Source organism: Vidua macroura, chromosome 19 (assembly GCF_024509145.1).
Source record: "Vidua macroura isolate BioBank_ID:100142 chromosome 19, ASM2450914v1, whole genome shotgun sequence".
Classification (NCBI taxonomy): domain Eukaryota; kingdom Metazoa; phylum Chordata; class Aves; order Passeriformes; family Viduidae; genus Vidua; species Vidua macroura.
This window is the reverse complement of record NC_071589.1, coordinates 8,088,234-8,106,444: the sequence shown is the minus strand read 5'-3', so window position 1 is coordinate 8,106,444 and position 18,211 is coordinate 8,088,234. Positions and strand designations below refer to the sequence as shown.

The 18,211-nt window shown below is 40.3% G+C and overlaps 1 protein-coding gene across 6 annotated transcripts in view; it reads left to right on the top strand.

Annotated features, from left to right (window-relative positions):
* The first annotated feature begins 423 nt into the window (after positions 1–423).
* The window catches only part of CA10 (carbonic anhydrase 10), a 257,475-nt gene continuing 239,687 nt past the window's right edge, over positions 424–18,211 (top strand). Inside the window, exons 1-3 of one of the 6 annotated variants that reach the window (XM_053994700.1) lie at positions 424–543; positions 627–683; positions 1,352–1,846. In XM_053994700.1, the coding sequence (XP_053850675.1) occupies positions 1,510–1,846 (337 nt within the window). In that variant the 5' untranslated portion in view covers positions 424–543; positions 627–683; positions 1,352–1,509. Of the gene's footprint in view, positions 684–1,348; positions 1,847–18,211 lie in introns of all 6 variants that reach the window. The other 5 variants (XM_053994699.1, XM_053994697.1, XM_053994701.1 and 2 more) reach the window with 5 other exon arrangements.

Genomic DNA, 18,211 nt, shown 5'->3' with positions numbered 1-18,211 from the left:
ATCTCGCCGGGCGCCGCGGCACGGGGCAGCCCCACGCACCACCCCAGCCCACGGCCCCCTGCCTCTGCCAGCGCTGCCGTACTGTGCCCAGTTCCCACATGCGCAGCCAGGGAACCAGGCTCTCCCCGCGCCAGGTGCGCCTCTTCTAAATTTTTTTTTTTTTTTTTGCCTGGGGTAGCGGGGGAGAGCAAAATCAAAAAATCAAGTTGGCCGCACATTTAAACACAAGTGAACAACATCCTCTGGAATGCAGAAGACAGCCGGGGGAGCCAGGCGCCCGTGGAGGTCGGTCGGGCGTGCCTCCCCCTCCACCCCCACTTCGGCCGGCCCGGTCCCGGCGCAGAGCGGCCCCGCCGCCACCGCCCGCGCAGGCACCGCCTCCGCGGCGGAGCGCGCCCCCCCAGCCCGCGCCCGTGCGCGCCGCCGCCCCAGCCCCGCCGTTCCTGCAGCTGCTGCTCGCGGCCCCCGCAGCACCGGCTGCAGCCCGGGTACGTGGCGGAGTAGCCGCGGTCCGGGGAGCAGGGCGAGCTCCGAGCAGCTATGGTACTTCCCGACAGCTGAGGTGGAGGTAGGCGGTGGCAGCCGGCGGCTCGCAGCTTGACCTCGATTTGTTTTTGGGACTGTAGGCTGGAGCCGCACGTCTGGTGAGCTGGGAGAGATAAAAACCAGGAGGATAACTGGGGGTAAGTGAGGGATTGCCCCCAAACTGGTGCTGCTTTTTTTTGTTTTGTTTTGTTGTGGTTTTTTTTTTTTTTTTGGGGGGGGGGTTTGGTTGTTTTTGGTTTTGTTTTTTTTTTTTTTTGGTTTTTTTTGGTTTTTTTTTTTTTTTTTTTGGCTAGGGGCGGGAGGGGAGGCGATGCAGAACTCTTGTACCCGGGGTATGCCATCAGATACGCACTGCAGCGCGGGCACTTCTCTAACTCTCGGTTGGAGCCTCCCGGTGCCCTTCCGCCACCAACCCGACAGAAGTTCGGGTCTGAATCTCTTTTCCTTCTTGTTTAAATAAGTTTAAAATACTGGCGTCCTCAGCCAAGCCGCCGGGCGGTGCGCACAAGCCGCACTTGATGCGGACTCCGCACTCGTGCCGTTCGGCTTGGGGGACACACACATCCCCACCCCTCCTCCGCTGCCATATAGCCCCGTTCTCACTTGTGGGGGGCTGCGGGGGTGCATCCCTGGGCAGGGCGCTCGGTGCGCGGGGCAAGCCCGACCCCTGCAGTCGCGTGGCGGAGCCGCCACGGCGCGCCAGGATTGCGGCGGGGCCGGGGAGCCGGGGCTGCGCGCTCCGAGCACGGCGGGGATGGCGGGGCTTGCAGCGAGTATTAACCTCTTTTCGCTCATTCTGTAGCAGCAGCAACAGGAGGGGAATCCCCCTCCCTCCGCCGCCTCCTTGCCCGGCATGCCGGCACTGCCCCGCTGAGACGTGCAAAGAGTTTTGGGGTTAATTTGCGCCTGGCCGCCCCTGGAATAGAGACTCTACGGATATCGGATCGGTTGGGTTTGTTGTCTATGTCGTGTTGGGAAATCTGGTGGAATTTTTTTTCGCTCGAGGAGGAAAAGCCCGGTGTTGGCAGTTGGCTTCGTGGTCTTTTTTGGAGGGCGAAGGAAGGGAAGGGATCTCACTTCAGCCGTGCGGAGAGAGAGCTCGGACATGTGTTGTCAGCACATCTGGGGAATACAGTCTGCAAGTCTGAAAGGAAATTTGCTGCGATCATTCAAACTGCGATATTGATCTTTGTTATTTTTTTTTTCGCCGAGGGATGCACTTGGCATGAGAATCGGAGGATGGAAATTGTTTGGGAGGTGCTTTTTCTTCTGCAAGCGAATTTCATCGTCTGCATTTCAGGTATGCAGCAAGCACAGAAAGGGCGAGAGAGCGGGGGAGATACCGTACAGGGTTCCCATGTGCCCCCTTATTGCAGGGCAGGAGGACCAGTTAAACAGATCAAACCTATAGTTGTAAAATCCATGAATGATGTACTGTGAGTGGGTTGTGACAGAAATTGACTCTCATCACTTCCCTCTCCCCTTTAATTCCAATACCTGTGTCTTAATTATCATTCATTGGTTGCAATAGACAATACGGTATACTGATGAAGGAGATGCTTATAATTCCCAGTGTACTTGATTGTGATAATTATTTGCAACATTGCTGTGATCCCAGAATTTCATATCTCTTGAAGTTCTTAAACTTGGATGATGTGCAGATCCTGAAGGGTTTGTGGTTTGTTGATGGAGTTGTCATGTTCTGGTGCCACAGTTCAGTGTCTGCAAAGGGAGGGATAGAAGTAAAGTGTCTCTGCTTTTAAAATGAGCTTTATTGTGTCTGTGCTCTGAAAATTATTTTCATAATTTTCATAAAAGCCCATTCAGGGGGCTTTGTGCTGGCTGGGATTTACAGCTTTATTTTAAGCTCGCAAAGATTGCTCTCCCTTCAATATGTAGAAAGTCAGGTCATTTCAGTTGTCACTGGAGCCTGTCCAATTAATGAATAGGCATGGCTAGGTCTAGCATAAAGGATTTGAACAATTTATTATTGGGGAAAACACTCTCTTTGACTGCAAAAGTTCTAGCTCCCTTGTTAATTTGTCATGTTGGTCATGCTGGAAAATTATGTTGCGGGAGGCAGGAGCAGTGAGGTGGCCAGTTTTCTAGTTTGGGACACTTGAGGGAACCCCATTGGGGTGCAGGCTGCCTTCATCTCCCACAGCTCCACTTCCCACAGGCTGCCTCTGCCTTCCAGCCATTGCATAAGTCCAGAATAGGAACACAAGCAGCACAAGCATGGCACTGCTGGAGGGAGATCCAGAGTCCTGGTGGCCATCTCAGTATTCAGCCTGGATGCCCGTAGGGAGAGGCAGCTCCAAAGCTCTCCTGGGACCATGTAGAGATTGGTCTGGGCTGTGTCCCAGCCATAGCCCCCAGGCGGTGGCACCTGCAGCATACCCCCTGGCAGCTGTGAGCCCCACTGCACTTCCTGCAGCACCTCCCAGTTTATCCACCCTTCCAGCCCATGGGCTGGGCACACAGGAACGCTGGGTGCTCAGCATCCCTGTTAATTTGTCCTGCCTGCACCTACCCCAAAGCTCCTTTATTCCTGAGCAAATAGCATCGCTGTCAGCCCACGGTATGCGTCAGCCTTCCTTTTATCCCTACAGACTGGCACCATCTGCCACCAGGCACCCGGGTGACACTGCCAGCACCCTGGGCTGACCTTCCACTCCTACCCATTGGTACCATCAGAAAAATTCGCGCTCTCGATTTTTAGAACAGCAAAACCTGCTGCCTCTTGTCGTTGAAATCTCACACTTAGCTATTTAGCCCAGTGTAATGTGCCACCTGTCCAGTGCTCCTCAAATCAGGTACTTTTTAAAGTACCACAGTGAGAATAGCAAACCACAGCTCATCGCTCTCTTGGCCATTATGACAGTAATATCCTGAGACAGAAAGAAGCTGTCCTATTCTGTGCAGCTACTTATGCCATGCTTTTAGCTGTCAGCGTTCCCTGAGCTCCTGCCCTCCTTTCCTCTGGGGAAGCCCAGGCTTCTGAACCAGTTGGATCAGTCCTGCAGGGGCTCCCATCGCTCTCCATCTCCCTCTAGCACTAATACCTGATACTGTGCACACTCGCACCATGTCTGCTTGTTTTTTCTATTTTTTATTCTTTTTTTTTTTTTTTTGAGGGAATAAAGGGAATAAGTGAATGGTGAAATGCTTCTGCCACATGGTTAAAGCTGTGGTTTCAGATAATTTTGACCACACAGAGGATGTATACATGCTTCAGCCTTGTTTTCTTTTACCTGGGGATTTTTGGTTTTTTCCAGGAATCCTCACTATCTGTCGTCTTAGTAAAAAGGATTAAGATCTGTAGATATCTGACTGGCACTAATGCTCTGCATGTTGCCTCTGCTATCCTTTTTACACTGGGTTTTGTAGCAAATTATCTAGCTGGAATGTCTGGATAACAGTGCAAGTAGGAGATGTCATGAAGCCTGTTAAGGGATTGCCTCAGCACAGGATTGCAGATGTATTTTAGCACTTCAGCACTGGTTATTCATTCAACATGTTACTTTAAAAACCCACTAGTTGAGCACGAGTGCTGCAAATTACTGGAATGTGAATTAAGGAGTGTGGCAGTATTTTCTATTTTTTTTTCTTTCTTATTCATTCAGCTGTTTCAGCAGTGAGGACTCAAGACAAGTCTGCTGTACATGGATCTTTCCTGAACATTAGCAAGTGCTTGATTCCTTGTCTATTTAAACCTGTGATCTTCCTCCTGCTAATTCCAGTGGTTATTTGGATTAGGACCTATTAGGGGCTGCTTTTCAAAGGGATAATGTCATTCACTGAATTGAACACTGTTAAGTTCTTTAATCATTATTAATAAACTTTTTAAACACAGGTTCAGTGTTATACCTTTTGCCATGTATTTATACAATGTTTAAGCATAAATTATGCTGAATGTAGCACTTGTGCTGTGTTTCTTATTTCAAGTAAGTAATGATAACAATATACAGTTGACTTTTTGGTGTCTTTTACATTCATGAATTTCTTGGAGACTTAGTATATGGAAAGTAATTTAATCTATTAAAAAGAGGTGTATATATATTTTCAAAATATTTTATACTTAAAAGTTTTTATGAGTCAGTTACTTGTGTGTATGAGAGATTGATTGTTTTGGAAGAAATGATACTGAGATTTAGAAATTCTTTTGGTTTTTTTTTTTAATTACTGGCTCTTCCATGTGTTTGGGAAATAATTTATCTGTGGACTTTGGGAACTGAATATTTTCTTGCCATACTGAATTAAGGTTTTTGCGACTTGGAATTGCTTGTTTGTGCAGATGCAAATGAGAAATACAAACAGACTGAAGAACCACAAAAAACATTTCTGTCCTTTAGACAGAAATGAAAGCCCTTGCTTTCCTTCAAAGTCATATTAAGTCCTTTGAGTTGTAGTTTCTGAGAAAAATAGTCATTATTTGTGTTACGACTTTTGAGGTTTTGTCCTTTTAATGATACTGTTCAGCACAGAAGGAGCACAGAGCAGAGGAAGTGAAGATGTCCTGTAGACAGAATGCTGGAATAAGCCCTTGCTAGATGTTGTTCCTTTGAAGATGCAGATACTCCTAGCGCAGGAATTCTACTGTTTTCATACAAAGAAGATAGTAGTTGCTGTATGATGTCTAGAATTTCCTTCCTGAGTAATAATACCACTGAATATGAATTTGCATCAGTGTTCTCAGGTGGCTGTCACCTTTGCTTACACAATCATTTGTATGAACCATAAGGAAGGTTTTTTGTGAATTTAAATATTAACAATTGATTTCAAGAAAAAAAAAGCTAGGAAGTTGTTTTCAAAACTTTGCAGGATTCTTAGTTTAAATAAGAAAATGAAGTTGTTTTGAGTATTGATTAAGAAGGTTTCCATGTACATTTTCTGTCAAGAAAATTATTTCTAAAACCTGCCTGGTCAACATATTTGTGCCTTCCTATGAATTGATTTACTATCCCTTATTGGTTTGGTTTCTGGGAACTAATATGGATGAAAGCTGTCTTGTTATATGGAAGTATTTTCATCCTTTGCCATGTTGTCAAGGCACATGGGGCCAAATCCCTTTTATGATGCAACTTCTGTGGCCTATTTGGCAACACACAAGTGCCATAAATCATGTATGGTGAACAACTGAGATGGTGTAAAACCCCTCATCTGTCCAGGAATTTCACTATGTATTGAGCATCTGATATGGCATCTCCTGGCACTGAGGACTAGAGGTGGATTTGGAGTACATTCGCTCTTGTTTTTCTGTTTGTAGCTTCCTCAGTCTCTGAGCTCTTATTACCTAGCATAACACAGAGATGCCCTATAGGAACTCTAAATTATGCCAGGGCTGGAACTACCTGCTGAATCATGGTCTGTAAGGTCTGATAACTCTTCTTCTCATAGCATCACACAATCTGAGATAATTCAAACAGAAGTACTCTTGTAGACGAGAAGAATATCAAAGCTCTAATGTCCAACATTAGAACAGTGAATGGTTCATTATGTTAGGACAAAAATGTGAAACTGTTAATTATCCTCAAATAGTGTCATAGAAATAGCTTTAGATTCAGTCTGTCTGCTCACATTCACAGAATGGAGGGACCATAGGTTTGATCTGGAGACTCTCTGTTCCTCAGCTCTGGAATACTTTCTCATTTTAGTGATTTTTTTTTCCACCTTCTTAAAAGGGCTAAAGATGTTTCTGCTTAAAATTCTGTGGAAATAGCCTTTGTAGTCTTCTGTAAATGTCTGCTTTAACCTTTTTTTTTTTTGGGGGTGCATATCTTGTATTTTTATCATTTTATTTATTTTCGTTGTTAGTTTTACAACTAGAGCGTGACCAGATAGGCACTAAAGTGCTGGAACAACACACATATTTTTAGCTTATGTTAAGGTAGTAGAAGGGGAATGTTTATGAATAGTTTTTGCACATATTATGCTGAGCTATTTTCCATCCAATAAGCTGGTGGAAAGAAACTTGTTATTGCTGCTATTCTTTTCCAAATCTCAGTGATGTAGATACCCAGTTTTCAAATCTCTTTACTTTGTTGTGTTGCCTCGTAATCCAGTTGAACTGGATACCAAGACAAAATTATTAAAATAAGGAATCAAACCGCACTCTAATTAAACACTCTCAAGTTTAAGGGTGCTCTTTAAAATGCAGCTGAGGCTATGAAGAAGTTTTGCCCTTGACATTTTGGGAAAGTTCTCAGTTTTTAATTCTACAGCAGCTAGATTTTAAATATAGCAAGGATTGAAATGGGTTTGCATTTGCATTTTGAATATTCCTTGCATGTGAATGAACAAGGAATTCCTGCTTTCTTTAAAATATTGTTTTTATCTCTTTTGCTATTGGTCAAAGTATCACTTTTTTTTCTTGGTTGAAAGGTGGTAATTCAGCTGAGGAGGAAGTTGCTGTTTTGATAGTTGCTGATTGTTTATGGCTAAACTTAACATGGCAAAGACTGAAGGGGATGATTGGCCCATCTGGGCTGTTAATAGAAAACTGTATAAAACTGTTCCATCATTATCTCATTACCAGCTCAAGCAGCAGATGAAACTAGATGACAGTCAGTTATGGACAATAGTGAAATACTGTGATAAGTGTTATTTTGCTCCTGTCTTGCTTTTATCTTTACTGCACACCATGTTGGGAGGAATAGAAAATAGGGATCAAATTGTAATTGACTTGTTTACAGGCAACACTGTACAATGGGACTGCATTTCCATTGTAATGCAATCGGAAAGTACAGTTAGCAAAAAAAAATTGCACTGTGGTAAATGAATTGAAACATTATTTGTAAATAAATGGAAAGTAATTTTTTTTCCAAAGGATAATAATCTGGCATTTGAGAGAGGGGAGGCTTTACAGCCAAACCTATTTACAGTTGAATTCAAAGTAGTAGAGTATTTTATTACTGGTTTTAATGATTGATAGTTAAAAAGCTGCCAAGGGTCTTTTAATGGAATTTCTTGGAGATAAAATAGCAAGTTATTATTGTCATGAAAATAGAGGGCTGAAACATGGTAGACCTAGATCCTGTGTAGTGCCTTTCTGGTGATGTAGTGCCTCATTCATACACATAGGTATTCATAAGTGTAAACTTCCAATTTGCCAATATGGCAGAATTTGTCATGTAGTGCTTAGCAGGTGACAGTTGAGGTAAAAGTAACCTAGATTTGCATCTACCCTAAAAGTCCTTGTAACTCCCAAAAATGTTATAAAGGGCTTTGGTGTTACTGGGACTTGGGCCTTAAAAATTGCAAAAATTGAACTGTCAACAATGAGAAAAGCTTTAGATGGCAGGTGTCTGTGCTCCTGTAGACTGCCAGGTATAAAGCCCTTCAGGATCACAGCCCTAAAATATTTAATCTAATTTTACTCATCTTGGAAAGTGGAAGGTGATCAGTTTCCACACACATTGCATTCTGAAATCAGTGGTCAGAACTAAAGTAAATAAATACTTTCATTGTCAGATGTATGTTTCTATATGAAAACATTTCTGTTTTGAATTCATGAATCTGTAGCATTTGGTATTTCTGTAGTAAAAATAGCATTAAACTTAAATGCCCCACAGTTTTTAACTTTTCTGATACTGTTGCCAGAAAAATACCACAGCAGCTGTAAGCCACAAATAACTAATTAGGATGTACTTTTTAGAAAAATACTAAAATAAGCATACAGTCTTTTTCCCTCCCTTTATCATTAGTCCTTAACTTGGTTAAGCTTTAAGTATGGAATGGAAAGAATTGTGCACTAACTTGACCAAAGAGGCTTCTAAGCACATGCGTGGAGGAGGCAGCTAAGCAACGTTATCCTTTTTTTTTCCCTCTAAATGGATTGACATCTCTATGTTTTGGAAATAGCATTTGGGTAGATGAATTTAGAGGGAAATGTAGTTTCTGAAAAATCATTCTCTTGTCATTTTTGTGGGTTGTTTCCAATTTAAGTTCTTTGCTGTTAACTACTATACAGCCCTGTTCTGCTTCAGGAATAATCCTAAAAGGATTTTTTTGCTTTGCCAGCAGGACTCCTATGGATTATTAATGCTAAAAGAAAAAGGTAATGAGTTCCAGAGGAGGATCTTTTGTACATGTGACCATGGAAAACAAGTGTTTGAAGTGATTTATGTCCTCCAGCAAACCCTACCATTTCCAGTAGGATGGTATTTGGGTAGCTAAGGGAGCAGGTCAGGAAGGGTTCCTGCTGCCACAGTTGAAGTTTGTTTGGCAATGTGACTTCTTGGGCTGCTAGAAAGAGCATTAACTTGCATTTGCCATCATGGCAGAGAAAAGAAACTTCAGGAAAAAGATGGTGCTGAAAATTTATACCTGCTGGTAAAAAAGGATCACAGTACTTCAGTAGTGTTCCTGGGAGTGAAATTTTATGCAGAGCGAGAAACTGTTTGTTTCTACATCAGTGGAATGCCACATGACTTGGAGTTGAGGCCTGCTATTTCCCACGTGGGAAGCGGCAGTTTTGGAAGGGAAGGGCAGCTGCTGCTGGAAGGGAAAGGTGTTTGAGTGACCCTATGATTGTCCCCACTGTTGGAAAAGGAAGGAGTTTTTCTGACCCTGTGCAGATTTTAATCCGTCTGCTGGGGTGTGTGTAAACACTTACTGACAGGAGAGTTCTCTGAATGGGGCTGCTTGTCTTGATTTTTCTTAGAATGAAAGGTATGAATGAAAGAGCTTTGCATTATGTTTCAATTAAAAAATATAAAGAATTTTGGTGTCAGAACTTGGAGCAGTTTGCAGGGAATACACAGTGTTGGCCACACTTTCACAGATGGAGAAGCTGAGGTAAAATGTCACATGGAAACTCAGTCAGCAAGACTTTGAGTAGTTGCAGTCCATTTTCACTCTCATTTCTGCCTTGTAACACAAGGATTGTCTTTAGCCTGTGTTTTTGGTCAGGATGTGGGGCTGGATCCCCTCAGTGAGTGCAGGGTCACAGAGGGGCCCTGGTGTGTCCCCTCACGACCTGGATCCTTCTTCTCTCTTTGCCTTTCTACTACAAGGTGTTTTTTCTCCTCATCATACATGCAGTGAAGTTATTGAGAGATACAGTTATGGTATACATAAGAATTAAATCAATTAGAATTAAATTGGTTTCCAGGAGTTAGCATGATATTAAGGAAAAATTCAGATCCAGACAAGGTTCCTCCATAAATGTGTGTTATTTAAATTCTGTTTAAATTACTAAGATTCACTCAGTTGGCCTTTTTCTGGTTCTATTTGGGCTGTGAGTAATGAGTGGGTTCCTCCAAGTGCAGCACTTTGCTGCCTCGTGTTTCACATCCCCTCAATGTGGGTGTAGGTGACAACACACAGTAAAGGGCATCATAGATTTTGGTCCTAAATTTTCTCTCTGAAATTTGCTCTCAGCAGCCCAACAGGTTCCTTTCTGTACTGCTGGAATTCTTGGATATACTGTGAATACATATATGAATTTGTTTTGAGGGTGAAACCTCACCCCAGGGCATTTTGCCCATCATGTCTGAACTCCTCCCATTTTTTATTTTGCATTATAATCACCTGAATTCAACAGTTGTGGGGTTTTGGGTTATTTTTTTTTTTTGTTCACATTCATAATAAACATTATCTTATCGTCATACTGGTTTTTGTACCTGCAAGAAAATGAAGTAATCTATAAGGACTCCACAGTCTCCTCTTGCTTGCCCAGACAATTCTGAGGGTACTGTGTGGCAGTAATTCCAACTGGAATTTCAGGTTACCTGCAGGTGCATAATTTTTATCTTCAGTAGCCCCCCCTAGCACTCTCTCCAAGTTATTAACAATTCATCTTTGCCAGTCTGTAATTGTGCCTTTGCTCTAGAGTCACAGGTATTTAGCTCACTGTGAAACAGGATGGAAAATACAGTAATAAATAATAAGATTTATTTTATTAGGTAGCATAAGTATAAAAGCTAAAAACTGAGTCATCCTCTTTATGTTTTATTTTGATATATAACAGCCAGATTCAGCAAAATGCAAAACTTAGAAGACATGTTTAAGTGTTCTGCTGAATCTGAGTCTTAACATGTAATTGTATAAAACAACTTAGATTAAGGATGTGCTGAAGTGATTTGCTGAAGCAAGGAGTAGCAGTGGTATAATACATGAATAATACAAAACCTTAGGAAAAGCCCAGCTAAGATGAGCAAAAGTTTTCATAATCTCTCTTTAAATTATACAGTTGTATAGAAAATAGGTTTTTGTCTGGGTAAAATAATCTCAGTTCTGTATGTGGTAAAGCAAAGATGCAGGCTTTTCTAGGGTGATGAACACAACAAGAGAAACTGTACAATCAGAATTCATATAAACTTGATTGTATTTTGTTAATTCTCACTGTATGGATGCCCTGAAAGAAACAAACACCATCTTCCACAATAGTAAACACAACCAGAAAACTTAAAACTGAAATGACAAGAGATGAATTGTAATATGCAATGCTTTTTATATGTGAGTTTCTGTTCCACTTTCTTCCCAGCACAAATTTTAATTTTCTCTTGATTTGACCTCAAGTCCTGATATAAAGAGGACATTCAGTGGAATGGGGACTCACCTTTGGACCAGGTGGTACCTACAGAGATGTTTGGGACACTTCATGCTAGTTCTGTGGAAGCAGCTGGCAGAGGTTAGATTGGTTAAGCAGAGTTTAGTTAGACTGAGAGAAAACTGTTTGGGGGGAAATACAAAATATTTGAGGATCTGTTCCTCTGTGTGGGACCAAGCAAGGCAAACACGTCTTCTCCACTGCTAGTGGCATATTCAGTCTGTGTCAGCAGAAAAATTCCTCATGTTGTAAATGAGGTAAAGCTCATTTATAGTACTATGAATCAATTTCTACCACACACAAAAAAGTTTTGTACTATTTATAAAAAAGCTGGACATCTCTGCAATACATTTACATCATATTTATGTATTTGGATTATATCTACCAAAGGGCACAGAGCTTGCAGACTTTCTCCTTTCTCTCCTCCAGCCCTTGTCCCTAGTTTGGTGCTACTTAATCCTTGAAAAACAGCAGCAGGTAACTCTCAGAACACTCCCTTTTCCCTGCTCTATGTAACTGGGACCTTCTGTGTCTGCTGTGTTCTTATGTTTTTAAATATTTAATTTACTTTGCAGTAATAAAAGAGTGTTTCTGATTACAAGGTAGTCAGCATCTTATTTTTAATGCTCCTGAAAAGGAACCTGTGGCTCAGATTTCAGGCCACAGGAAGCAACAGCTGAATTCAAATCCTTTTTGCAATGTGTCCCTTTCAGTGGCTTCTTTACTGATATGGTGATAACCGTTGTGGAGGACTAAATGATGAAATGTGTCTGGATCGCTTAATATCATCACATTACTGGTCATTTAAGAATTTATTCTAGTCACTGAATACTCCAGAAGTTAGTATCTTTGAAATAAAGCATTCTTATATTTAAAACCAGAGTATATGATGTAATACTAATGCATTATTTTGAAAACTCAAGTTTTTTGGATGTAACTTTTACTGATATTATATAAACCGTACAGAAGTAATCTCCTGGAATTTGCCTAGGATGACAGTCATCAATTCCTACATGTTTTTTTAAAATCTTATGTAGAAAATGAGTATTTGTTTTTGACAATTTTGTTTTGGATATTTTTTCAGGAAAGAAAGCAAGCTTTGCTAATATAGGCTGAAATGAAATGCAAAATAAAATCTTTAAAATCCGCTGTTAATTCAGGGAAGTAGTGTGCAGAGGAATTACTCAGCCATAAATGTTGGCCTAGAGTTTAGTTAAACATTAAGCAGAGGTCCCTTGGTAAATAGTCTCATTAGAAAGGTGCCATGACCTCTGCAGTGGGGATTAAGGTATGGGAGAGGACCATGCTCAGGAGCTTTACTAGTCACGTGTCAGAATGATTTTCAATTACTTCAGTTATTGCTGGATTAAAATTGAGGCTGCAGAGATTAATGGTCTGTTGTTACTAATCCACTAAACCCCTGTTCCTAGATCTTTTAAATTGACTGAACCTACAGATTGTTAAGTAACTGAGAGATATGGATTTGTAACAGTTTTAACTGTCTTTCTTCATGTTTGGTGTTAGCAGTGTCTTATTATTTATTGCTCTTTGAGACTGATCTTGGCTATTCTTGAATGGAAGTGAACTTTATGCTTTTTTATTTCCCCTATTCTAGAGCACACTAAGGGTGTGTGCCATTTCTAATAAATGTGGATGAAGAAAGCGTTACATTGTTTAGATGTGAGCTGGCATTAGTAGAAGCTAAAATAAGAAGTACAGAAATAAAATGTTGTACAGAGTTAAATGTGGTACAACTCAACAACAAATGTGTGCTGTACAGAGTTAAATGTGGTATAACTCTCCCTAACTGTTAAGACAGCCCCTATGTCCCTTCAGTCTGTCTGCCATTAACAGGGGTGGTTGTCACCTCAGGTGCTTTTTACTGACATTTGAGGATGTGGCCAAAGTCAAAATGGCTGTTCAAGCTTTTGCAGAATTACGTTTTTCTAAACTAGCAGAGTATTTGGAGTGTCAGGGCCCAGAGCTTTTTGCAGAGATCTAGCACAGTGAGTGTCTGGACTTATTTTCAGTACTTAATTTCTGTGCAGGTATAAAAAAAAAAAAAGTCTCCAGGTAAAAAACAATGTACAAATTAAAAAAACCTCAAAAACACAGAGGAAGAAAATAATGAAAGAAGTCATCTGTCTACTGAGACATGAGGTAATTTTGGACACTACAGAGCAGTGGTTTGGGGTTTCAGCAGGGGTCTGTAAATAAGCGTTTTAATAGGTCTTCATCAGTACAGTATAGGTGAGACAAAAGTTAGGGCAGAGGGAATAGGCTGTGGAAGGAACCAGACTGTAGTTGTGGCTGGGAGAGTTTGGGGGGCATTTTATCTGTAGGAATGTCTTTACATGGGGCAAGGAGAAGGATGGAGCACCTTGTGTGTGTGTTTTGGGCTCTATTTACCACCTCTATATGAAGAACTGTGAATAGGAATTTTTTTTGGCTTTCATGTGTTTGCACTTTGGTGCCATGCCCCATGCTAAAAGTAAAATTAAAGAAAGAAGAATTTGATTTTGAGTTCTAGAAGAATGCAAAATACAGTCTTTCAATAATTATTTCCTTTGATGAAAGGAGCTGAGTACCTGGTGCCTGCCAGAGTGGTGTGGGTATACACAGTGTCTGTATGACATACAGATGAGATGTTTTATTTTTGTTTTGATTGAATAAATAATGGCAGTCTATCTCTAAATAACAAGGTTTGGTGTTTAAATGAAGTTCAATGCAACGGTCTCCTTAATAGGAAACATGGTTGAATTATCACCTAATTATATCTTGCTCTGAATGTGGTTTTGATTCCCGTCTTTCTGTGGTGAAACAAACAGGGATTTTTTGCCTTTGTTTTCTCTGCAGTAGTTACGAAACAGAAGAAAGTATAGTTTTGTGTTTTAACTGTACTTGAAATAATGTGCTTGGAAAATGGAAGTAATCTCTCTTTGTAACTTGCATAAATTAATAACCCATTAAAATCACTGAAAAATAATGCATTTCTGATTCAAAGGGTCAATATTTGCTAAAATTTGATTATTATTAAATTACTAGGAATGTATTCTACATCTTTATACTAGCATACAGCAAGGTAATGTGCCTTTAACATTATAATTAACTTAAATTCTGCCAGGGAATTCCTGGGATTAAAATAAACCCTTTATCTCATGCAAGCATCTTTGTTTCTGAACCCTGGTGACTTGGCTTATTCTTTTGCCTTCTGGTTATCTCAGTTAATAGTATGTCTTGATTAAGGACTGCAAGGCGCTTTTACATCTGTTCTTGTCACAAATCTTTGTAGGACAAAGTAGGCCAAAGATACCTCATTGTGCAAATTACGGACCTCCAGTTATGTCTTTCCCTCCAGATTCAATATTGTGTTCAAATAAAACTGGAACTGAGAAGTAAACCCAAAGCACTTAAATTAATTTCTGGCAAGCTTTCTTGATGAAGAAGAAATTAATAATAAAAGACTGAAATGTATATGACTGGATGAAGAAAATGAAGTTTTTGTCCTATCAGCTATGAGAAAATACTGTCTTACTTTCTTATATAGGCAATACTTTATGTAAATCAGCATAACTCAAAAAAGCTGTTCTAGTTCATTAACAAAGGAGTGAGCCCAGAGCTTGGATCCTGCAGGCTCAGGTCCTGAGTTGTGGTATTTTTCCAGGCATTTTGGTGAACCTGATATGCTCACTAGCTCTGTTAACCTGAATGTTTATTGCCTGGCTAAATCCAGGTTCAAGACTGACTTAAATATTGTAAGTCTTGCAAAATAAAAATACAGTCTGCTCATTTTTGGGAATTTGTTTTTATAGCAATCATACATAGAAAACCTGATTATTGATGGTCCATTTTCCTAAAGCTTCTGCCATCTCATGCGCTTTTGGTATTCCTGGTTTTTTTCTCAGTTGCTCTTAGAGGCAGTATTAACAGATGGTAGGCATTGCTCATTAAATCTGCATCTACACCTCTCCAAGGCCTGCAAAGATGTTGGGAAATGGATTATGTTACTGTAGTGACTGCTTAGAAGCCTTGAACTTACTGTGCTATTCCTACACAATTTTCACTATCAGTGGATTTTGAGCTGTTGCTATAGACTATAAATACATTGGTGAAATGAGTCTAACTTAGCCAGGTATGTATATACATCTCCCTCATTTTTCCTTCTGCATCTGAAATGAATTTACATTTTCCTAGTGGCCATTAGTAGTGAATCTGCTCTCAAATCAGCCCTATCTGAAATAGCCTTTTCTAGTTCTTTTTTCATTGGGATATTAACAAGTTATTTTAAACACCTTGTCTAATTGTCTTCAACAATGCAGAAATTCTGAGCCCCTAAATGTGATATGAGATCCATACTACCACTTACAACTAAACAATTCTGTAAAAGGGATCATTAAACTCATCATAGACATCTTTAAAAAAAAAACCCTGTTTTGAGGCTGATAAAAGAACAAAAGCAAATTCTCACAGATTGAGTAAAACATCTGTGTTTCTTCCATACTTGCTGTATGTGTGCTTTGGTAGTGTCATAGTCGACACGTCTTCCTTTTTACCTAAATGACTTCATGCTGGACATAAAACCTATATGTCTGTAGCCTTTAGTGGCCCACCTCCATTTCCATGTCACTTGAGCTGCTTTTCTGTTGTCTTGAGGTCACTTTCTTTGTAATGCTGAGCTCTTCTTGCTGTTCTGTCCCCAGTTGTGACACTTTGAGGAGATGAAATACAGAGATGTTCCATTGAGGCTGTTTGACTCTGGATGTGTCTTTGCCAAAGAGGCTCACTCAACTGTGTGAGTCAAAAGGGCTTCATGCCAGTGTGGAATTCACTTTCGATATGTTTTTAAATTGATGGGGAGAGATGCAGAAACCCAACTAGCAGATAAGAATTCTCATTTTGTCTTGTTGATTGCTCTGATTTGGAGCTAATGGGGTCTGACTGGCAATCCCAAACACATCAATATAACCAGAAACTTGGTGCTCCCTTCTTGTTCCTCTGAAGCTTTTATTTTCTTTAGTAAAGTGCTGGATTAGAAAGGTTAACTTGTTGTTGATTCCATGGTTCATGGAGAGTTAGGATTTAGTTCACATTCATTTCATAGCTGACCCGCGTTAGGGATAAGGAGGCTCAAATGTAGTACTGCAATAAGTGGAAATGAAATCTACCCCTGCCATTTTTACAGAACAAAAACAACCCTTCTGTGTTTGAACTATGCACAGCAAGGGGTAAAAATCAAGTAATCTGTCATAGAATTCTGCATTTGTTGTTTATGATTTTCTGTTTTCTAATGTTCTGAAAGCAAAGGCTGAACAAAAAGGTATTTTAAATTAAAAACCACTTTCAATAAAGGCCTACAAAATACTGTATAGGCAGTCCTAGGATGAAGTTAGCCTGGTTTGTATTAATTTAGTTTGTTTATTTGGAAGATGCTGAAGTGAATCCAATTAAACCAGTCTAAATCTCTCCAGTACAATTTCTGAGCATAGATAAGAGGATTGTCTACCTTATATGCACATTTTTTCCTGGCAATTTACAATGTACTCAGGGAGCTTTGCAATATGAAGGAACCATCTAAAGTAGCAACAAGAAAATAAGATTTTTTAAGTCCCCAGCATCAATAAAATGAAGAGTGGGATAGTGAAGAGTGGAATAAAGTGTTCCTTCATATACAGTTAACAGAAATTGTGTCCCTTAGCAGGATTAATACAGAATTAATTGATATTAACTGTTAATTTTGACATGCCAGTGATGAGGTGTTTGTCAGTAGCAGAGCAGGATTGATCCTGTTTCCTAAAGGTGCAGTATAGGAAATGTATCAGTGCTCCATAATTTCAAGTAGTAAAAATGAGAATTGAAGGTGCTTCACTGAATAATTGGAATATTTAAGCTGTGCTTAATTCTTCCAGGAGTCTTGCTTCTGATCCCAATATAAACACTGAAGTTGTCACCACTAACTTTCACTCTACCAAAATTGGACTGTGGGGCAGCAAGTGAGTTTCACCTAAGGTATTTCAAAGCTTGGGCAGTTTGAGATCATTGACTTTCATTCCTGAGCGTAATTTTCTCCTCACCATTGTCTGTCATTGCTTGCAACCCAATCCTCAGTTCTGAGTTAGGAGAGAAGAAGGACATGGGGAGATCAGTGTGGGATCTCCCTTACTGAGAAACGAAGAGTATTTGGTTGTGAAGGTTGAAGGGTGGAGAAATAGATAAAAGAACAAGATAGAGATTAATAGGGAGAATGCAGGTAATGGAAGATAGCACTGAGATTGGGTGTTCCATATTGTACTTTGCCAGAAACAAATGAGAAAGAGTATTGATGACAGTCCACTTTCCTAATTGCTTTTGGTTCTGGTCCTAAATAGTTAGGAATTGGATTGGTAGCTCCCATAGGAACAAGACAATCTCTCTGTCTGAAGAGTCACAGAAATAGAGATGTAGAGACCCTGACTGTTCAGTCATCAAATCTTGATTATTTTTTTAAAACCCTTAACTTAGAGCACAGAAGCTGCCAGAATCCTTGAAGACAGAATTGTTAATAGCTTAAATGCTGAAGTTCTCCGCTGTGTTGCTGTTGACCTTTGAAGAGTCTGACTGCTTACTGAGATTATTTCATTAGTATTTGCACATTGACTTCCTGCCAAAAAGTCAATCTGCTTTTGCTTTGCATGGTTTTGTTATTTTGAAGGTCTTCAGCTTCGGAATAAAATCCACTATGTAACAAAGAGCTGACAGAGTTGGATGCTTGCCAGTAAAAGCCTTCCCAGGTACAACTTTGGTGAGGCTGAAATATTACAGGTGTTTTATGTGGCTTCCTTTCCCTTGTGCCTTACCTAACATCCCTGTTCCTGAAGAAAGGCAACAGTTGGTTTTAGTTCCCACTCTCCCCAAGAGAATCTTCTGCTTGTTATCTACAGGGTAGGATTTATTTGAACTTGGGACCTTGACTTTGCTTTTGTTCTTTTATCAGCCTCAAAACAGGGTTTTTTTTTAAAAGATGTCTATGATGAGTTTAATGATCCCTCTCATAGAGTTGTTTAGTTATAAGTGTCATTATGGATTTCATGTCATATTTAGGTGCTCAGAATTTCTGCATTGTTGAAGACAATT